At 41.0% G+C, this 17,522-nt stretch overlaps 1 protein-coding gene across 1 annotated transcript in view; it reads left to right on the forward strand.

Moving 5' to 3' along the window:
- Positions 1-17,522, forward strand: part of LOC144752100 (complement C3-like) — a 1,799,539-nt gene that overhangs the window by 754,510 nt on the left and 1,027,507 nt on the right. Inside the window, exon 14 of the mRNA XM_078640046.1 lies at positions 2,265-2,423. Coding sequence (XP_078496172.1) covers positions 2,265-2,423 — 159 coding nt within the window. The remainder of the gene's footprint in view (positions 1-2,264; positions 2,424-17,522) is intronic.

The following is a 17,522-nucleotide window of genomic DNA, read 5'->3' on the forward strand; positions in this document are numbered from 1 at the left end:
TACTGACTATAAACATGCTCAGTCTAATTATCGTCAATTTACCCTAAGTGAGACTCAGCTACTGAGACGCATCAACAGAAATTGGCTGAAAAACAGGTATTCAAAAGCGTAAAATCCTGGTGGACTAAATGGGTAAAACCCATTTGCCACAATGACTCTCTCTAGTTTGCCTGGATAGGTCACTCAGTGTTCCACAAAAAAATACTGGTCCTTTGTCTTCCAGAGCATCAAACTCAACTGGAAATCTAAAAAAAGTGTTGTCCGCTGATGATCTGACTATTTACGTCAGGATGCTTGTTTCCGGTCCAGGGAGGACCCAGCTTGGCAGTTTGGGCTGGACATTTCCCACGAGGAGAAGGGAGCAGGGCCAAGATTGATTTGCATATGTCTGGGTCCAATCTTTGGTGGCATAGTGAGCAAAAGAACGATGGATTTAACACAGATCTCTTGACTGGGTATGACTGTTTGATTTATTCAGCATTCCTTCCATCACCTGTTGCCGCAACAATTTTTGCCCAAAGTGGGATTGGCTGCCCAGATGTGGGTCTCTTGCTCACTGTGCCACTGGATTCAAGCTAGCTTGGCTGATGAGGGGTGATACCATGAAACTGGTCCCAGGATGCTTGTTTCCCATCCAGTGAAGACCCTGCTTAGCAATACGGTCTGGACTGATCCCATGAGGAGCAGGTTCAAGACAGATTTGCATATGGCTGGGTTCAAACTGGGGTGGTGTAGTGAGCAAAAGAATGATAGAGTTAACCCAGATCTTTTGACTGGGGGTGAATGTTTGACTTATTCAGCATTTCATCCATCATCTGCAGTACTGAAAAGAGAGATATATAATGAGATTGGAGGGACCATGCTCCTTCTGGCCAGAGTATGCTTGGGAGTTTTGGCAAAGATACAGCATACTAAGTGAGAAGAGTGCCAGAGTGGCCTCAGGGAGATCCCACCTCTTAAAAAACTCACTGGATTATTGACACTGGGCCTTTAAAGAGTTTCAGAATTGCGTACACCCAGTAATATAGTGATTGATAAACTCATTTCGGGGATCTGTAATTTGTGAACAGTTCATCGATAACAAGCCTGTTGTTACTTGTTAACAAAAAGATTTTTAGTAAGGTACTTTTTGGGTGTAAAAACCAAGAACAGTGAACATGTTATTGTTCAATAAATGTATGAGTGCCTGGATCACAAAGAGAACCACCTTATTATGCATTTGCATAAGTCGGGTTTTTGGGTGGCGCTCTAAGAAATCTTTCGTTTCTTAGCATGAGACTTAAGCCAAGGGCCTGGAAGGCTTCCATTCTGTCTTAAATGAGTCCCAAAGTATGGGTGTGTTTTGTAGGCCCCGAATAGTTGGGTGAATCCCAGATTATCAGGATATAATACTAAGATACATTTACATGTAGTAAATCTAAATAGAAACCATTTACATAATCAGCACTTATCCTAAATATATATGTTGTGAATCTGACCATCCTGGACTTACTTTTTCATCACTCTTGAATTTAACGTAACATAATGTGTGTATTTGTAAAGAGCACGCCCACCCATAAGCATCTCGGTGCTTAATAACAGTTGTTTATTGTTACCCAACTCAATGGTACTCTGTTTCTCAGCCTCAGAAGGATGAAAGGCTGAGTGAACCAGCTGAGATTTGAAGTTAGGGTTAGGAGGTCAAACACAAGCCCATACAGTGGATGCATTAGTCCACTAAGCCACCAGGCCCAGTTTTAGGGCCCAATATATATTTTGGCAGACACTGTTGCTCTGACGGAGGTGCTCCACCAAATTATGAACAGACTGCTTGCCCAGCAGACATTTCAAGCATTAATAGGAACCGCTGACACGCCAGTACCAATGCGTTATAACTTTGCTGAATGTCAAAGTTACATTTTTTTTAATTTTCAATATGAAAATTCCAAAGTGGGATTTTCTTTTAGAAAATAAAAAACACAATACCTTCATCGCCAGGGGGTTTACTCCCATAGCAAGGGTGGCATTGAAAACGTGTCTGTTCCCCTTACCCACTTCCCCTGATTTTTCAGCAGGCAGGCTGACCATAGTCGTGGCTTGGAGGAAACACCATCACCGCTGCAAAGGAGTTCCATCTCCACCAAGCTATAAATCAAGCCCTAAATATGCTTTATTACGCTGTCTAACAAGGGAATTGTGTTTTTGTATAAATGATTTAACTTTGGAATAAAGATTGTAAAATACGACTTAACTATCACTCATGTTGCTTTTTCTTTCCCACATAGCTCGAGATAAAGACCAAAGACAACATGGCAAAGATTTATCAGCCTGGAGAAAGCTACAGTCTTGAACTTATCGCAGATGTGGGTGCTCAAGTGGGTTTGCTTGCAGTTGACAAAGCAGTTTATGCTTTACACAAAAAAAATAAATTGACACAGAAAAAGGTAATCAAACTGTCTTTATGTTAGTAATACTGATCACTGCCATGGGGTATTCAGAAACTGGAAATATTTCATTGTATTCTAATTACATGCTGTAGTGTCGTGTATATGTATTTATCCTTTTGCTTTCTCCCTTGCTGCTCAGCCAGTGTGAATGTGCTACGTGGGATGTTGGTGTGGTGATGATGAATGGAATGTTTGGGTGTCTGTGAGGTGAAGTGTGACAGTTGGAGTATAGGGGCCGAACAGCAGGCAGACTGCTCCTGGTGGGGCTCCTATACATGAACTTTATAACCTACAACTAAGACTACATTAACCTGCATAAAAGTGACTCCGTGAAATCTTGTAGATCACACTGCGTCACTTTTACAAGGCTTCCTTGCGATGGAACGCCCACCCTGCATACATTACACCTGACGCATGTATAATGTAGCGCAGGGCTTTACAACGTGAGGCATCTGCCTTGATGTGTCACGTTGTAAATATGTTGCATAGTGGCGCATTGTTTACGATGCTGCTGCATCACAGAAGTGATGCAACGGTGTTGTAAACATGTCTCAATGGGCTTGTAAATCTGCCCCGAGTTGTTAAACTGAAGCACTATGCATGGTAGCCCCACCAGTGTCCTGTTCAAATCGGACAGCCCTGTCAGTGAGTGCTTCATAGTTGTTACGTGTTTGAATTTTCTACTTTGAAAACTACTAACAGAGTTTGCTAGGCAGAAAGTGGCCTTACATTGGAAATTTTACTTCCTTCACGTTGTGTGGAAAATACTGGCAGAGTAAATACAGCTGCCCAACTATTTGATAGTATGTAGAGGCAGTGTCACAATCAGCTTGTGGCACTCTCTGATGTCATTCAGGGGAGAAACAGCATCGCTGATTATGTGTCAGATACTGATTTGATGGGACAGGCAATTTGGCAAGGCGCTGTAGCATAATTGAAAACACTTACTGGTTTACAGGAAGTGATGTCCCATGTCTTCTGAAACTTGTTCACTGTGCATCGAAGTGAGGGTTGCTCCTTGAGCTCTTGTCTCTAGTGGAGTGTAGATCTAAATGATGTCGTAATTACAAAGACGTCAATCGATACAAGGTTGGGTATGTTTCCATAGTAAGGCCGAATTCCTTGTGAAAGAGATGACAGATACTACGTCGGTGAAGCAAGTCCCACCGCCTGTAAAAAAAGGGATGTGAAACGAAGTCCGCAACCATCTTGGAAGGGAAAATCAGTCAGGGAATGCACAGAGATGTTTTTCCATTTTAGCTGCAGCCCAAGCATTTACTTTGTTCTCCATGACAACGTCTGGCACGTTTGGTAATGCGTCATGATGTTGTCACTGGAATGCTAGTAGTGTATGCCGTAATGTTAGTTAAGAAGACTGCGTTTCATCTGGACTGTGTTACCAACGCTGATGCGCAAAGCCTTAAGATATTTTCTGTTGGCTGTCTCTCTGTGTTCGCTGTGGTTTTCGGCGGTCCTCAAAGGCCGGTGCAGTTGGAGCAAGTAATGGGTGGTTGATACAAGAAGACTTTGGAGGGACATCCCAGTATCACTGGAGCTGCCTCTCTTGGAGTATGGTAATATGGGTAAATAATGGCTGATGTTGGCAGTTGTGAGGTACTTTGGATGTATGTTGTTACAACGCATGTTGTAACAACGCATGCCTTTACCACGCAAGTATTACAACGCAAGTCGTTACAACGACTTGCATTGTAGGGCGTGGATTTAGGAATCTTATAATTGTATATTCCAACACCAGTCCCCGTAACAGTAGGGAAGGTGTTGGAATATAAAAATGCAAGATTCCTTATCCCACAGCGCCATCGTTGTAATAGCTGCGGGGGAAAGGCACCGCGGTGTAAAAACCGCGTCGTAAACGATGTTACCCACTGTGGAGGTGACCATCTGACCTATGGAGCGCTCATGGTAAATTTATCACTGAATGGAGCCCATACCAATTCTCCATTGCATCATCTATTTGTCTCATGGTGTCCAGCAAGCTGCATACTATCCATGCTTGCTGCCTAGTTCTCATATTATTGTTTGCAGTAATTGTATGCTTACTGGACCATGTTTTCTTCAGTGCTACGTTCCTGGGTGTGGGAATTTCCCTACCGGTGGTTGTTTGAGCATGCGAGGTATTGGATTTGAAGTCTATTGCTTGGAGGGCAAGTTTTTCACAGTTTGCGCTTGTTGCTATGTTGATATTTTACTATTCCTCTTACGCTACATTGTTACATTGAAACGTACTTATCTATTACATCTGCGATTACGTTACTAGTGGAATTTGGCCATTTTCAAAGTAGAGGTTGTGCACCCTTACATGAAGCATGACTGAGTGGGTCGTTGTCACCCCTTTGTATGTTAGTCTTTACACACAATTGCATGAGGGATAGGAATGGGTTATAGTACCATTTCTACAATTTACATTACAGACCCCTACATGAGGGATGTCTTTATGGGTTCTAGGCCCATTTCTACAATATACGTTTCATACCGTTTCATGAGGGATAATTGGACGGTGTGTAGGTCACCCTGTGCTACTCTTTTTGATTGCTGCCCTCAGGTGAGGAGTGGCTGTATGGGTCGGAGTCACCATTTTTCATATTTTCCTGTGCTACAGGTTTTGTTAGATTCCCTTACATGAGGAGTGGTTGTATGGATAGGAGTCACCTATTTTCCCAGTTTTCCCTATTTGTCCTTACTGTTGGGTGGGTGTGAGTGTCATCTGTTGCTACTGGTTACTCCATGCGCCCTTGTTTTGGGGACATTTGGTAGGGTGCACTACACCCAATACCTTTATGTTATATATGTGTGTGTGTCAGTCGTTTATACGGTTAGTTCATATTGTGCTGTGTTGTGTCTCCTCTCATGCCTGTCTTGACAGTTGTTGTGGGTGGTAGTGATCATAGGTGTGATTGTGACTGTTATACAACATTTTGTTTCTACTGACATATTTTTATAAATTTTACATGGGGGGATGTGTGATATCTCACATTTTTATCTATACATCTTCTTCATTTGTATCTTTATCTTTGATTAATTTTCTCTTTATCTATGCATCTTCTTTATTTTCTCAATACTATATTGTGGTTCTTCATTGTATATTTATCTTTCTATCTTCTTTATCTTTCACAATGTTTATAATGGTTTTTCAGGTTAATGCTTTATTCCTTCTGGCATTTGTGTACTTTAGCATAATTTCTCCTTTTATGGATCTTCTTATCAATACTTAATTCCATTTTGCAGTTTCATTTTTGCATTATATAAAAGGGGAGGATAGGTAGTATCCTGTATATGTATATGTATTTATCATGTTGCTTTTTCCCTTGCTGCTCAGCCAGTGTGAATGTGTTACCTGGAATGTTGGTGTGGTGATGATGAATGGAATGTTTGGGTGCCTGTGAGGTGAAATGTGACAGTTGCAGTATGGGCTGAGCAGCAGAAAGACTGCTCCTGGTGGGCCTCCTCTACATGAACTTTATAACCTGCAGCGAAGACTAAATAAATCTAATTGAAACACATCTCGGCTACCAGACTTCATCTTCAGACATGCATGTTACATTTACTACCCCTGATGAGGCAGTGAAGAGCTTTATGGCAGTATTTTACCGACTGAGTGCGGTTGGTGAGAAAAGAGGTCAAAAGTGCTCTTGCATTATGTTGGATACCCATTTTAGTGACACGGCTGATCAAGATGGTATGATCAACCGTGTCAAAAGCTGCTGAGAGATCCAGCAGTATAAGAACAGCTGTGCCTCCCTGATCCAGAATAATTCTAATATCGTCAGCCGCTTTGATAAGCGTGGTCTCTGTTCCGTGGCCCCTATGGAAACCAAATTGAGTGTCGTCTAACAGATGATGATCTTCAATGTACTTGGAGAGTTGAGTATTCATCACCTTTTCAAAGATTTTGGCCGAGAAAGGCACGCTTGCTATCGGCCTGTCATTTTTTGTGTCAGTTGGGTCCAGGTTTGCTTTTTTTATGAGTGGTTTTATGATAGTTGTCTTCCAGGTAATGGGGTATATGCCTGAAACAAACAAAGCATTACAAATGCTGGATAGAACATGTGCCACTTGTTCTATGACTGTATAAGTACAGCCGGAGGACAAGGGTCGGTAGCAGAGCCTTATTTCACGGAAGAGATTAGATTGGCAAACTGATCAGGTGTGGTGTTACCAAATTGTAATAAGGAGTATTCAGTGGGACCACATATTAAGGACTGATCTGCAGTGTTGGTCTGAGATGCAAATTTCGAATAGATGTCATTTGCTTTTTCAAAAAAGTAATTCGCTAGAGAGTCACATAGTGATGGTGAAGGGGCTGGAGTGAAGGAGAATATTTGACCTGACAATTTGGCGACTACTTGATAGAGCTACTTAGTAGAATCTTGCGCATTTGCAATCTGTGCAATATAATATTTACTTTTTTCCTGCGTAACCAATAGTTTATATTTAGTCAGCGCTTCTTTATAAAGGCGTTTCTCCTGACAGTTGTAAGATGTGCGCCATTGTCTTTCACATTTTCTACACAGTTTCTTTTGTTCTCTGAGAAGTTCAGAGAACCAGGGGGCTGACGGAGAACTTTGATTTTTTGAGAAAGTTTTGTTTGGCACCAGCAGATTAAGTACATTGTGCAGCCAGTTGGTATAGTTTACTGAGGCAAGGTTGGGGTCTGAAGAGACAACTAGTTGGGTTGAACATAGATGTGATTTAAGAAGCTGGTGATCTATACTCTTCCAGGCTTTTATTACAACTGGCTTATTTATTAAGGTACTAGAAGAGGGCTTGATGTCCATATGGATGTTAAATATAATCGCATGATGGTCAGTCTAGACTAAAGGTAGAATACTCTGTAGAAGAATAGCTTGGGAATTTGAGAATAGGCTATGTGCGTGAGTTAGAAACTCGCTGTGATAGACCCACCTCTTCCAGGTCTGAAAGTAATGTGTTAGTGTCCTTGTCAAGATGATTTTCTAAGTGAAAATTAAAATCCCCCAAAATCGTGAGGGTGGGTTCAGCTGCCAGTGGTTCTATCAGGTTACTTAGTGTAGAGAGAACTCCTTCCTGGGTCCTGTTGGGTGATAGAGTAAAATGCCCTTAAAAGTTTGGAAGGGGATGAGCTGGATAGAGAAATATATAGCTTCACAAGTCAAGGAGGGAATGTGATCAATTTTTGTTGTGAGATTGCTGCGATAAATTATCGCCAGCCCACCGCCTTTTTTGTTAGCTCTATCTTGTCCTAAGGCTGTGTAGCCCTCTGTGGTGGCAGCAGTAAGGTCAGGTCCTGATGAAGGATCTGTCCAGGTTTCAGTTATAAAAAGGACATCAAGATTGTGATCAGTTAGCAAGTCCACTATCTCGTATTTGTGTTTAACTAGTGAGCGAGTGTTTATGAGTGATGAGGTGATAGTGCCACTGTCAAGATATTCATTTGCTAGAGAGGGAGTTGAGAGAAAACAGGGGCTGATTCTCCATTAGGGCTCTGGGGCAGCATCCCCTGAAAGTCTTTCACATTCATGTACAATTATAAAATAGATTAATTTATTTAGACATGCAATCGTACCGCTAAACGAATTGACGTATTTAAGTCTGGGCTGTCTGTTCCACACTGCCAGCCTTGTCTCGCTCAAAAGCCAGGCATTAAATCAACTTTCTGAGCTGTGACGCACAACGCTGGGCTTATTGTTCTAAAGCCCTTCATAATAAAATAATTGCTATTTTAGTATATGTAGGCCAGCGTCATGCACCATGAAGCACTTGTGTTTTGCTGCCTTGTCCTCGGTAATGATAAGTGTTAGAATTCTAATCTTCGGTTATGTATATTGTTCTGAGACCCCGCCCCACCCTAACCTTTGCATTGGGACCCCCTAGATCCTGGCTGCACTTCACTGGCTCTATTAGAAGCGGAGCTGCACCATTTGTTCCACAGCTAAATGGATCCAAAAGACTTTACTCATCTGTGGCTTGACATAGAGCTGCAAATCTACTTTTCTGTCCGCTGCCTGAAAGCATCTAGGCCAGTGGTGTCTGGTGACATTTGAAAGTTGTGGACTGTAAAAGTTTGGTCTGAGTTTTATGTAGTGAGCTTAATGGACAAAGGTGGGGTCCAGGCTGGATCCTCCTCCAGAGAAACACATTGAAAAAAAGATTGCCAAATGGTGCATTTTAAAGCACATTAATTTAGTGATAAAGCAAGGCTTGTAAAGCAGTGGGAATTTATAGTTTTCAAATATTATACACATTAAAAACCTCCCTATATCTTACTGCATTAATGTGTTCAACAGTTACTGTAATGTGCAAATTGTGCAATGCAACAAATTCAGCCTATTAAAATGTGTGCTTGCCCAGTGTCTTGCACTGCATACAGCATCAGCTTTGGAAGAAAATGCTCTAACTAGGCTTTGGGAAGAACCACGGCTGCTGATTGCAATCAGTCATATAGAAATATGTGAAGACGGTTCTTTAAGTGGGATGAAAAATGTGGGGACTCTCCAAAAGGGAACACATGAAATAAATGTATGTGATTTACCTATTGTGCTGCTACCCAACCACTATTTTGGTTTCTCTCTGAGATGTAATTGCATCCAGATATATAACACAACAGCTGACCTACACCTAAAAGGACGATTGGTTTTGTCAATGGATGTTCGGTGGTTAACATAAATGAGTAACAACACGGATTTGTTATAAATAATTGACCTTCAAAATGTTTAAATTTTGAAAATCAATAGTATTTAGGCCTATGGAAGGAGTTTTGGCCTTACGTTATGTGTGCTTTATGTTAGATATTTAAGTCCTTATCTCTGCACATTTCATCCATCTGAACATCTTTAACCACCTCTCTTTCCTCTTCAGCACCATCTTTTCACTCTTCCCCGAAAGCACTTCATTGAATCTCCTTCACTTCACCACTTCAAAACATACACTGCTTTTGCCCTGTACTTATTTGGCCATATGTGCACTACCTTCACACACAATTTCACAACTTTGCAATTACACTTGGATTACATGAGTATTGTTCTGTGTGCTCTGCAGAGAGGCGAACCCACTGACAGGCACTTTGCTTTGGCATCAGGGTCAGAGCTCTCATTCAAACCCCTCAGAAACACCGGGTATGCCTCAAAGTATGTACAGAAAAAAATACAGAAAGATGCACATGATTAAATAGCTAACTCTTGAGGCCAGCATGATTAAGTAAAACTTGAAATAAGAACCCAAACGCTGACATGCATTGCCTTAACGTTTTTGAACACTCATTGTTAGTAAATCAAACAATAGTTTTGGCATTGATGTTGTTAAGGGCATGAAGACAGGGCCACTTTTATTGCCATGCAACAGATAACTGTCTGCTGTAAGCACATATCTCTTTCTTTGCACTTGACTCGAATATTTGGATCAACTTCACAAGAGAACAAGAACCCTCATTGTTGCTAACTAACTGATTATACCAGTCTGTAAAGGGCCAGTATTTTCTCATCACAGGAGCAACTGCAAACCATTGATACATTTCCTTTGATGTTTGAAGAAAAAGGGAAAACCCATGTGTTGCCCCTTTTCCTTGCAAGACACACAAAATCGTAATGTTGAGATTGTGTGTTGCAATGAAATGCACCACTGGCGATCCTACTCTTGAATGCTGCGTTTTAGTTTTTCACTCCTTGAAAGCCTGGAGCCTTGGACAAAGAAGGATTTTCAGGGTGAAAAACTAAAAACATTATCAATACATTGGGCCCTTTGTAAGCTATATGCATGCACTCGAGAAGGGGACGTGCAGGGAAGAGAAAAAAAGCACAATGCTGTTTACCAACCTAGCTTGGGCAATCACCAACAAAAGTCACTACTAGAGTGTTGCTCTTTTTGATGACGACTGCTGGGGATTTGAACTGTATGGAGACATCATACACTGGGAGGCCCCTTTAAACGTAGGTCCCTTCTTCCACATGAGTGAAAAACTATTTGGAATGAGACAGACATTTTCTGCTGGGGTTTCACCTCTCGTTTAGGACCTTACAGTATGTTGTTACTTCTTATTGTTCTGCTCTCACTTATGCATTGGCTGGAAGTCTCATGCCACTGATCTCTCAGGTTCCTTGTTAGGCTATAGCACAGTGATGCATCGGCAATGGTTCACATCCCACCACTGCTGCAAGGTTACCGTGGTCCCATGCCACAAACCTTGCTGCCTTCATTCTGCTTCATCCAGAATGAGAGGATGTTATTACTTGTCCCTTTCTGGGATGCCTTGTAACATTATTTATTTGCCAGTTCAGCACACAGCCATGGCATTTACTTACCATATGGGTTGTTCTTCAGATGTTGCCATCTCAACCTCTTTTTTCGGTGTGTGGCTGATTTTCATCTTCAGTTTTCCATCTGGAACATGTGCTCCTTTGACATTATGGTTCCTTTCTCTTGAAAATTGATTTCCAAGAGGGCTTGGGTCTCCCTTAACATCATTTTCCTGAAGGTTCTTCTTCGCTCTCATTAGGATGTAATAAGGAGTCTAACCTTAAAAGGTTCATTATACCACTTCTGCTTCATTTTTGCAGATTCCTTCTATTTGAAAGGATTCTCTCTCTTTCTCTCTCTCTCTTCCTTTGGGAGTTGTGGGGCTCTTCTCCATTTCAGTCGTGGTGTGCTGAAAGTTTTGCTATATATAGATCCTGTCCCCTTTAGAGACATTTTTTTCTGGCCTTCTTTCTTTTTGTGCTTGTACGCACAGCAATCCATTGTTTTAGGTCTTTCCATTTCATGGGGCTTGGTCCATAAAGTCTATGTACTCCATGTTTTACCTCATGCTTCAGTTATGTCTTGCTCTTCCTACTATCTCTGTCTATTGTATTTGAAATTAGTTGTCTGTCAAGGCCTTCTGTGTGTTGACCTTTATTTCAATTACACCTTGTATGGACCCCGATGGTGGTCTTCGGTCCCTTCCTGGCATGGTTTTAAAACCTGCAATTTCGTTTCGATTTCCTGTTGACTGTCCGATGGTAGCTTCATCAGTCAGTAGCGTTGTTACAGGGGCAATTGCCATTATTTTCTGTGGTGTGTGGTGCACTCCACTCCCTCTCTCATCTTATACAATACCATGTTGCTGGTTTTCCAGCTTAGTTCTTATATCTATTTGTCAATGATTTCACTCCGTTGTTGTCTCGACTTCGGTCTATTGGCAATGTATGTGTGTGATTATATGCATCTTTTTATGGATACCTCTCTTCTATAGATGTTCTCCGTTCCTACAGTGGTCAGTATCCCCACTTGTCGCGGGAGACCGTGTTTCATTTCCTGGTCACGGAGGATATACTTATAGTGTATTACAGATTATTGTCTATGGGGGTATTGTCCTTGAGAACCACTAGCTTGCTCCTGTGTGTTACCCCGCTTTTGAAGTAGCAGTGATGTCTGATTTCTTACCTGTATTGATTTTATGTTGCATCTTTTTGGGCAAAATTGCCGAAATAAAGATTAACGAACGAAGATATACTTGTATGTATATATATATACATATATATCTATCTCTATGTGTATATATGTGTTGATGTGTAGTGTAGTTCCTATAGTCCCAATAGGCTCTGCGCATTGGAATAATATCTTCAGTAGTGTAGACGTAGGACTGAGGTTAACTAGGTCTCTACTGACTATATTAGACTTAAGTTTTTTGCCAGCTAGCTCAGAGTTCACTAGAAACTTTCTCGAATAAGCGAGGAGGAGTTTAACCTCCCTGGATAGACAAGAAGGGATTTAGTTTCTGACAACCATAAAACATGACAACTTTGCTCTCCCTGAATAAGAGTGTATCTCTAGAGTCGTGTGAAAACAAAAGACAGCTATTTCACTCAGTCAAAGGTGCGTACTTAGTTTCACCAGATTGCAGAGAAAAAGAGAGACGGGCGTTTTCAATAACAGGTGTTATTTATTGAGCAGTCTCTTTCCTCATACAAGAGAAATGAATTGCTACAATTGCAATACTTATATTTATGTAAAGTGCATACAGTAAAAGCAGGATTATGAAATAATACTGTAAAAGCATTGATATGGTTTCTTAGCCATATGATACTTTAAAATGGATAAAATAGATACATACATATATACATTGACTAATCGTACTCAACTGGTGCTTCTAACTACGCCTACCCCGGTGTACCTGACCTAAGCCTAATACATGAGAAGGAGTAAGTAAGTAGCAGTTTAAGTTAAGTTTGTTTTGCCAAGAATCTGACTCAAGAATTCTCTGTAAGGGTTTAGTCAGTTCAGTACCTGGGTATTAGAAGGCAGGAGGGCTGGTATCTCTCTCTCTCAGGACTCGGTATCCCAGTCACCCGCAAGGGTAGGCTGGAAACGCCGAAGGCTGGATTTCTCGGCAGGACAAAAGACAACGTCTTTCTCAGCGCGTCAGAGGGGAGGGGCAGCGTCCGTGGGCTCTCGCATCAGCTGGGCTCTTCGGAAGTAGATAGCTGCTCTGCTCCAGGATTACCACCGTGTGTTTGCTTAAGGCAACGTTGGTATATTTATACCTGAAAGGTGCCGGGTTTGACGTAAGGCTGGACATAAGACGTCAATAAAGATGTCACTAAGAACTGGTCGTTCTTACAGTGCTTTACAGGAGTTCTAGGATGAAATCAAAACAAAGCAGCGGGGATTTCCCAGGTTGCTGGAGGCTTGGATTTGTTTAAGAACTCGGTGTGCTTTCTAGGGGGCTGGAGGAATAGGCTTGTTTAATGTGACAGCATGCGCTATGACTGAATTATGAAAAGGGTTTCTATGCCGTTGTGGGGATATTATTGATTTATAACCGGACAAGGGCAAAGAATAGGAATATCGATTCAGGTACCTAGATAAACACACTACAGATGCATATACTGCTATATGTTGTTAGTATGGTTCTGCTGAACTTCTTCCACAGGGAATACGTGTCTGCTTTTGTTCCTACCCCTTTCTTGGTGCTCTAGTATGACAGTAACTTGGTCCTTGTCTCTGCATTTCTCTTTCCTTTCTTCTCTAGGTTTCTATGTTTCATGGTCTTGAAGAGTTACCTTCTCTCTAGGAGGGTTTTCTCTGACTGATATTAGTATCTAGCAAACATTGTTGCTTTTCTCGCAATGCTTTTGTTGCAGAATTGATTGGTTTTGTCTCTCTTTCTCTTCATTTTGGATGTGCTCTGAGAGTCACTTTTTCTCTGTGTTTCCCAGGGTACAGTTAGCTCACTTACTAGTTTCCACAACACAGAGTCGGAGCTCTAACTTAGTGTAAGGGGTTATTGTCCTTGTTTCTTTAGCTTTGTCCAGTCCGGCTTTGAATACCTTCGGCAAGGGTATATAATATTGTTTTTTCTATGAAGCGTTCCCTCCAACACTTTCTTATTTCTCTGCTGTGGGTAATGGTTTCCACATGCTTTTCACGGTCTTGCAGCCTTTAGTTTCCAAAGGTCTTCCAACAGTCTTTCTGGTGGAGCATCTCCATTTCCTCACCTATGTTCCTAAAACAGCCTAGTCACTCTATCCCATTACTGACCGACTAGTACTATTCAGGGATCTTTCATGGGATCAGTTTGCGGATATTGCTTGGGTATCTATTCTAAGTAAGGAATCTGCGGATAGATGTCTATATTGGATGAATAAGTTACTTACCTTCGGTAATGCCTTTTCTGGTAAAGACAGGATCCAGCGGCAGATTCTTTACAGACGCTCTGCAAACTGCTTGTTTTGCTCCTCCAATATCCCTTACTTGGCATTCTGTTGCCTTTCTTTGAGACTTCGTAATTATTTGACACAAAAATGTCTCTTTTTTTGGCAAACTGTTTCCATAAGCAGTTTCTATAGTAGGTCCTCATTTTTGGTGCGAGAAATAGTCATAGAAGAAACTGACATCAGCGCATCAGGGGAGGGCTCCATTGCCATCACATCTGGTAGATGACATTGCTACGGAGTCATTCAATACCCTCAACTGATACAAATAGGTACTGCTGGAAACAAATTCCAGATCCAGTCTGGCACATGGGGAGAATTCCAAGGTAAGGAATCTGCGTCTCTATTCTGTCTCTACCAGAGAAGGCGTTACCAAAGTAAGTAACTTATTCATTAAGACAGCAAAGAAAGTGTCCCAAAAATTTGGGTATTGAGCATCCGATCAGAAAGGTCACCAGAGCAGAAGCATTTTGCATCATTCAACACTTGCTTGGCTCAAATTCTGCTTCCCTACAATTTCTAGATTCTTGTCCTCGAAAGCATAAGGAAAACATTTCAGAAAAAGCTAATTTTGGTCTACATTAAAATTTAGAATGCATGCGGGATTGACACTTACCTACTTCTAATGATCCAGGCATGGGGGAAAATATTATTTACACCCGGGATTACAAAAGCTGTCTCAGGCTTGCACCTGTCTATAGTTCCCATAAAGACAATCAAGACCTTCACTGATATTCATTAATAAAATCACTAACAATGACCCTATTTTTCCTTTTAATGAGTCGTGATGGGCACAATTACATCTGCTTGGGAGGAGAACACAATCCACTTTAGCACTTAACAGGCAACCAGCTTGGACACAAAGACCTTCCTTAAGTGATCACGTATATCAGTGCATGCACCATACAGCAGAACATGCGATTGTTCAAGTCTCACTCTTCCATGGCCTTATTATTCAGGGCAGACCAAGTGTCACAATAGGAGGGTTTGATTCTGATTCAAAGGCCCTCAATCTTCATGATAGATTATTAATAGGGCAGAGGCAGAGGTAGAGCAAGGTTGCTGGACGTAGTTCCAGTAGAGACCTATGCTAGAATTTGAGCATCACCCCTCTCTGTGTACATCAGTTCCATTTAAACTCATTTTTTGGAAATGGATATCCTCAAAATCTTCTCCCTCCTTGGCATTTCTCAGATAAACTCCTCCTCACTAGTGATCTTTGACTATTATGCATGGTGTTGGTAGTAACTAATAACGAAAAGACTGTAACAGTACTGATAAGCTGACACATCCAGTCTCCTCTCTGTACAAGATGGCGTTCTTCGGATGAGCACATGGTTGTACATCCTTTAACCCCTTCCACGCTCATGACAAGCTGGGCTCGTCATGAGGTAGCCTCCTCGCACGCTCATGACGAGCCCAGCTCGTCATGTAAAGTGCGGTTTTAAAAATCTCAGCGTGCGAGCGGAATTCCGCCCGCACGCATGCGGTTAAGATCCAGCATCCATGAACAGCACAAGTTAGTGCTTGTGATTGGTTTATATGTTTTGGGTTACAGCTAAGACCAAGTGTAACATTGTACAAGTCCTGTGGACAAAAGCACTCTCTAGCCAAGAGTATGGTAATAAGAAACACCATGTAGGCAGAGGATAAAGATTGTGTTTACTATGTCATCTAGGACCATTTCATCAGCTGGGATTGAACCAAGATGTTTCAATTTTGTTCTTCAGCAGCACATTGTTTGTCTTTCTGATGTTTCTTAGATTCTCAGGCCAATTTACTGCTCTGGGCATTGAAGCAACATCTGTGAAAAGTAGTGTCAATTAGTAGAACAATGTCAAAGATTCTTCACTAATGGATATTCTGTCTTCCCACAGACTCCTCACCAATCTCCGTCCTCTCCTTTTATTGAGAATGACTATGTTCCTTGTTTAAAATCTTTAGGATTTTACTCATACTTGTCCTTTCAGCATGTCTTATGTGAAGTAGAGTGATTAAGTAGATTGAAGTTATTGATGTGTCAGAGCCTTTACAAAGCATCTTTGTCTCTTCTGTTTGTGCCATCTGTATTTTTCTGGATGGCACCACTTTGGAGCCACCTAGTGCTAGGTGGGTGAATTTTTGCAACTTTGCAGATCCAATATGATGGTATTGGCTTAGAAGAGGAATCTTCACAAATAAAAAATATCAATAAGAAAAAATATAATGAAGGCAAGTAACTCATCATTCCCATTATAGGATCTTTGGTGATATTTATAAACACTTAATATCTCCGCCTCCCATGCAGGAGTCAGTTACACTTTAACCAAGAGTAATCGCTATTTAAAAAAATCTATTCAGTTTCGTTTTAATTGAAATAAGTAGTTAAAACTACTCCTATCTTAAGCGTAATAATAAAATTACATTTTTCATGTTTTATTTAATTTAAAAAAAGAATTCCAGTCTGGAATCTGAGTGTTGTGCATGCTACCAAACTCCCTTTGAAAGTGACAAACGTGTTGTTTTTTGCCCCCTCCATGCAAAACCAAGGCCCAACTGGTTAGCCCCAATGTGTAGATCTCTCTGTTTATTGTTGAGTGGAAAGGTATGTAGAATATGGAAAAGTGACACATCCTCGATCTTGGTGGTGGCCTCCTCTAAATTCTTATATGCATCCTGGATAATCTAAAGTAATGTGTTAAAAGACACACAAAGCCTGGTTGTAAATGACCCCTTGTGATTTTACACACCCCGGATTGATTTTACGATATTTAAGGTTATTTATTGTTGTTTTATGTCTGTTTTTAAAGATGTTATCAACTGATGTATACTATTCTGATTATGAAACAATGTTTCGAAATATCAATAAACAATAAACAATACCATACAATATGAATTCCAGTTAGCTGTTCACACTGTTCTAAACAAGTAATTGCCCGAACTCTCTCTCAAAAAAATAATTCACTGGCAATGACATATCTGCCCTGGATTAAGGAGTATGGGTAGGCTAAGCATGTATGTTAATGTACATTTTACATATATTCACTTACACTGGTTCCTCTCTTCTCTTTGTGTACTTGATTTTCAATACATTCTAAATTGTTTATATTCATATCTTGCTATCATCATACCATAGAAGCCCAGGAATTAGCAACATTAGAGCAGGAGTAGCATTATACCATGATTAGCACCGAAATGACATGTATTATTGCCATATTGATGGGACTAGCCCTATGAGAGGTGCAGATGCCAGGGATACCCACATTTTCCTAGAATTATCACCAATATGCAATGGATGATCATAGTATGGAAACAATTTAACAACATCCTACCAGAACCATCACTGTGCCATGGATGATCCCCCCTCAAAAAAAACCAATTACCATAATTGTTCCAGAGAGATCATTATACTAGGGTTGGGTACCACTGTGCA

The sequence above is a fragment of the Lissotriton helveticus genome, chromosome 1_1, assembly GCF_964261635.1.
Source record: "Lissotriton helveticus chromosome 1_1, aLisHel1.1, whole genome shotgun sequence".
Lineage (NCBI taxonomy): Eukaryota > Metazoa > Chordata > Amphibia > Caudata > Salamandridae > Lissotriton > Lissotriton helveticus.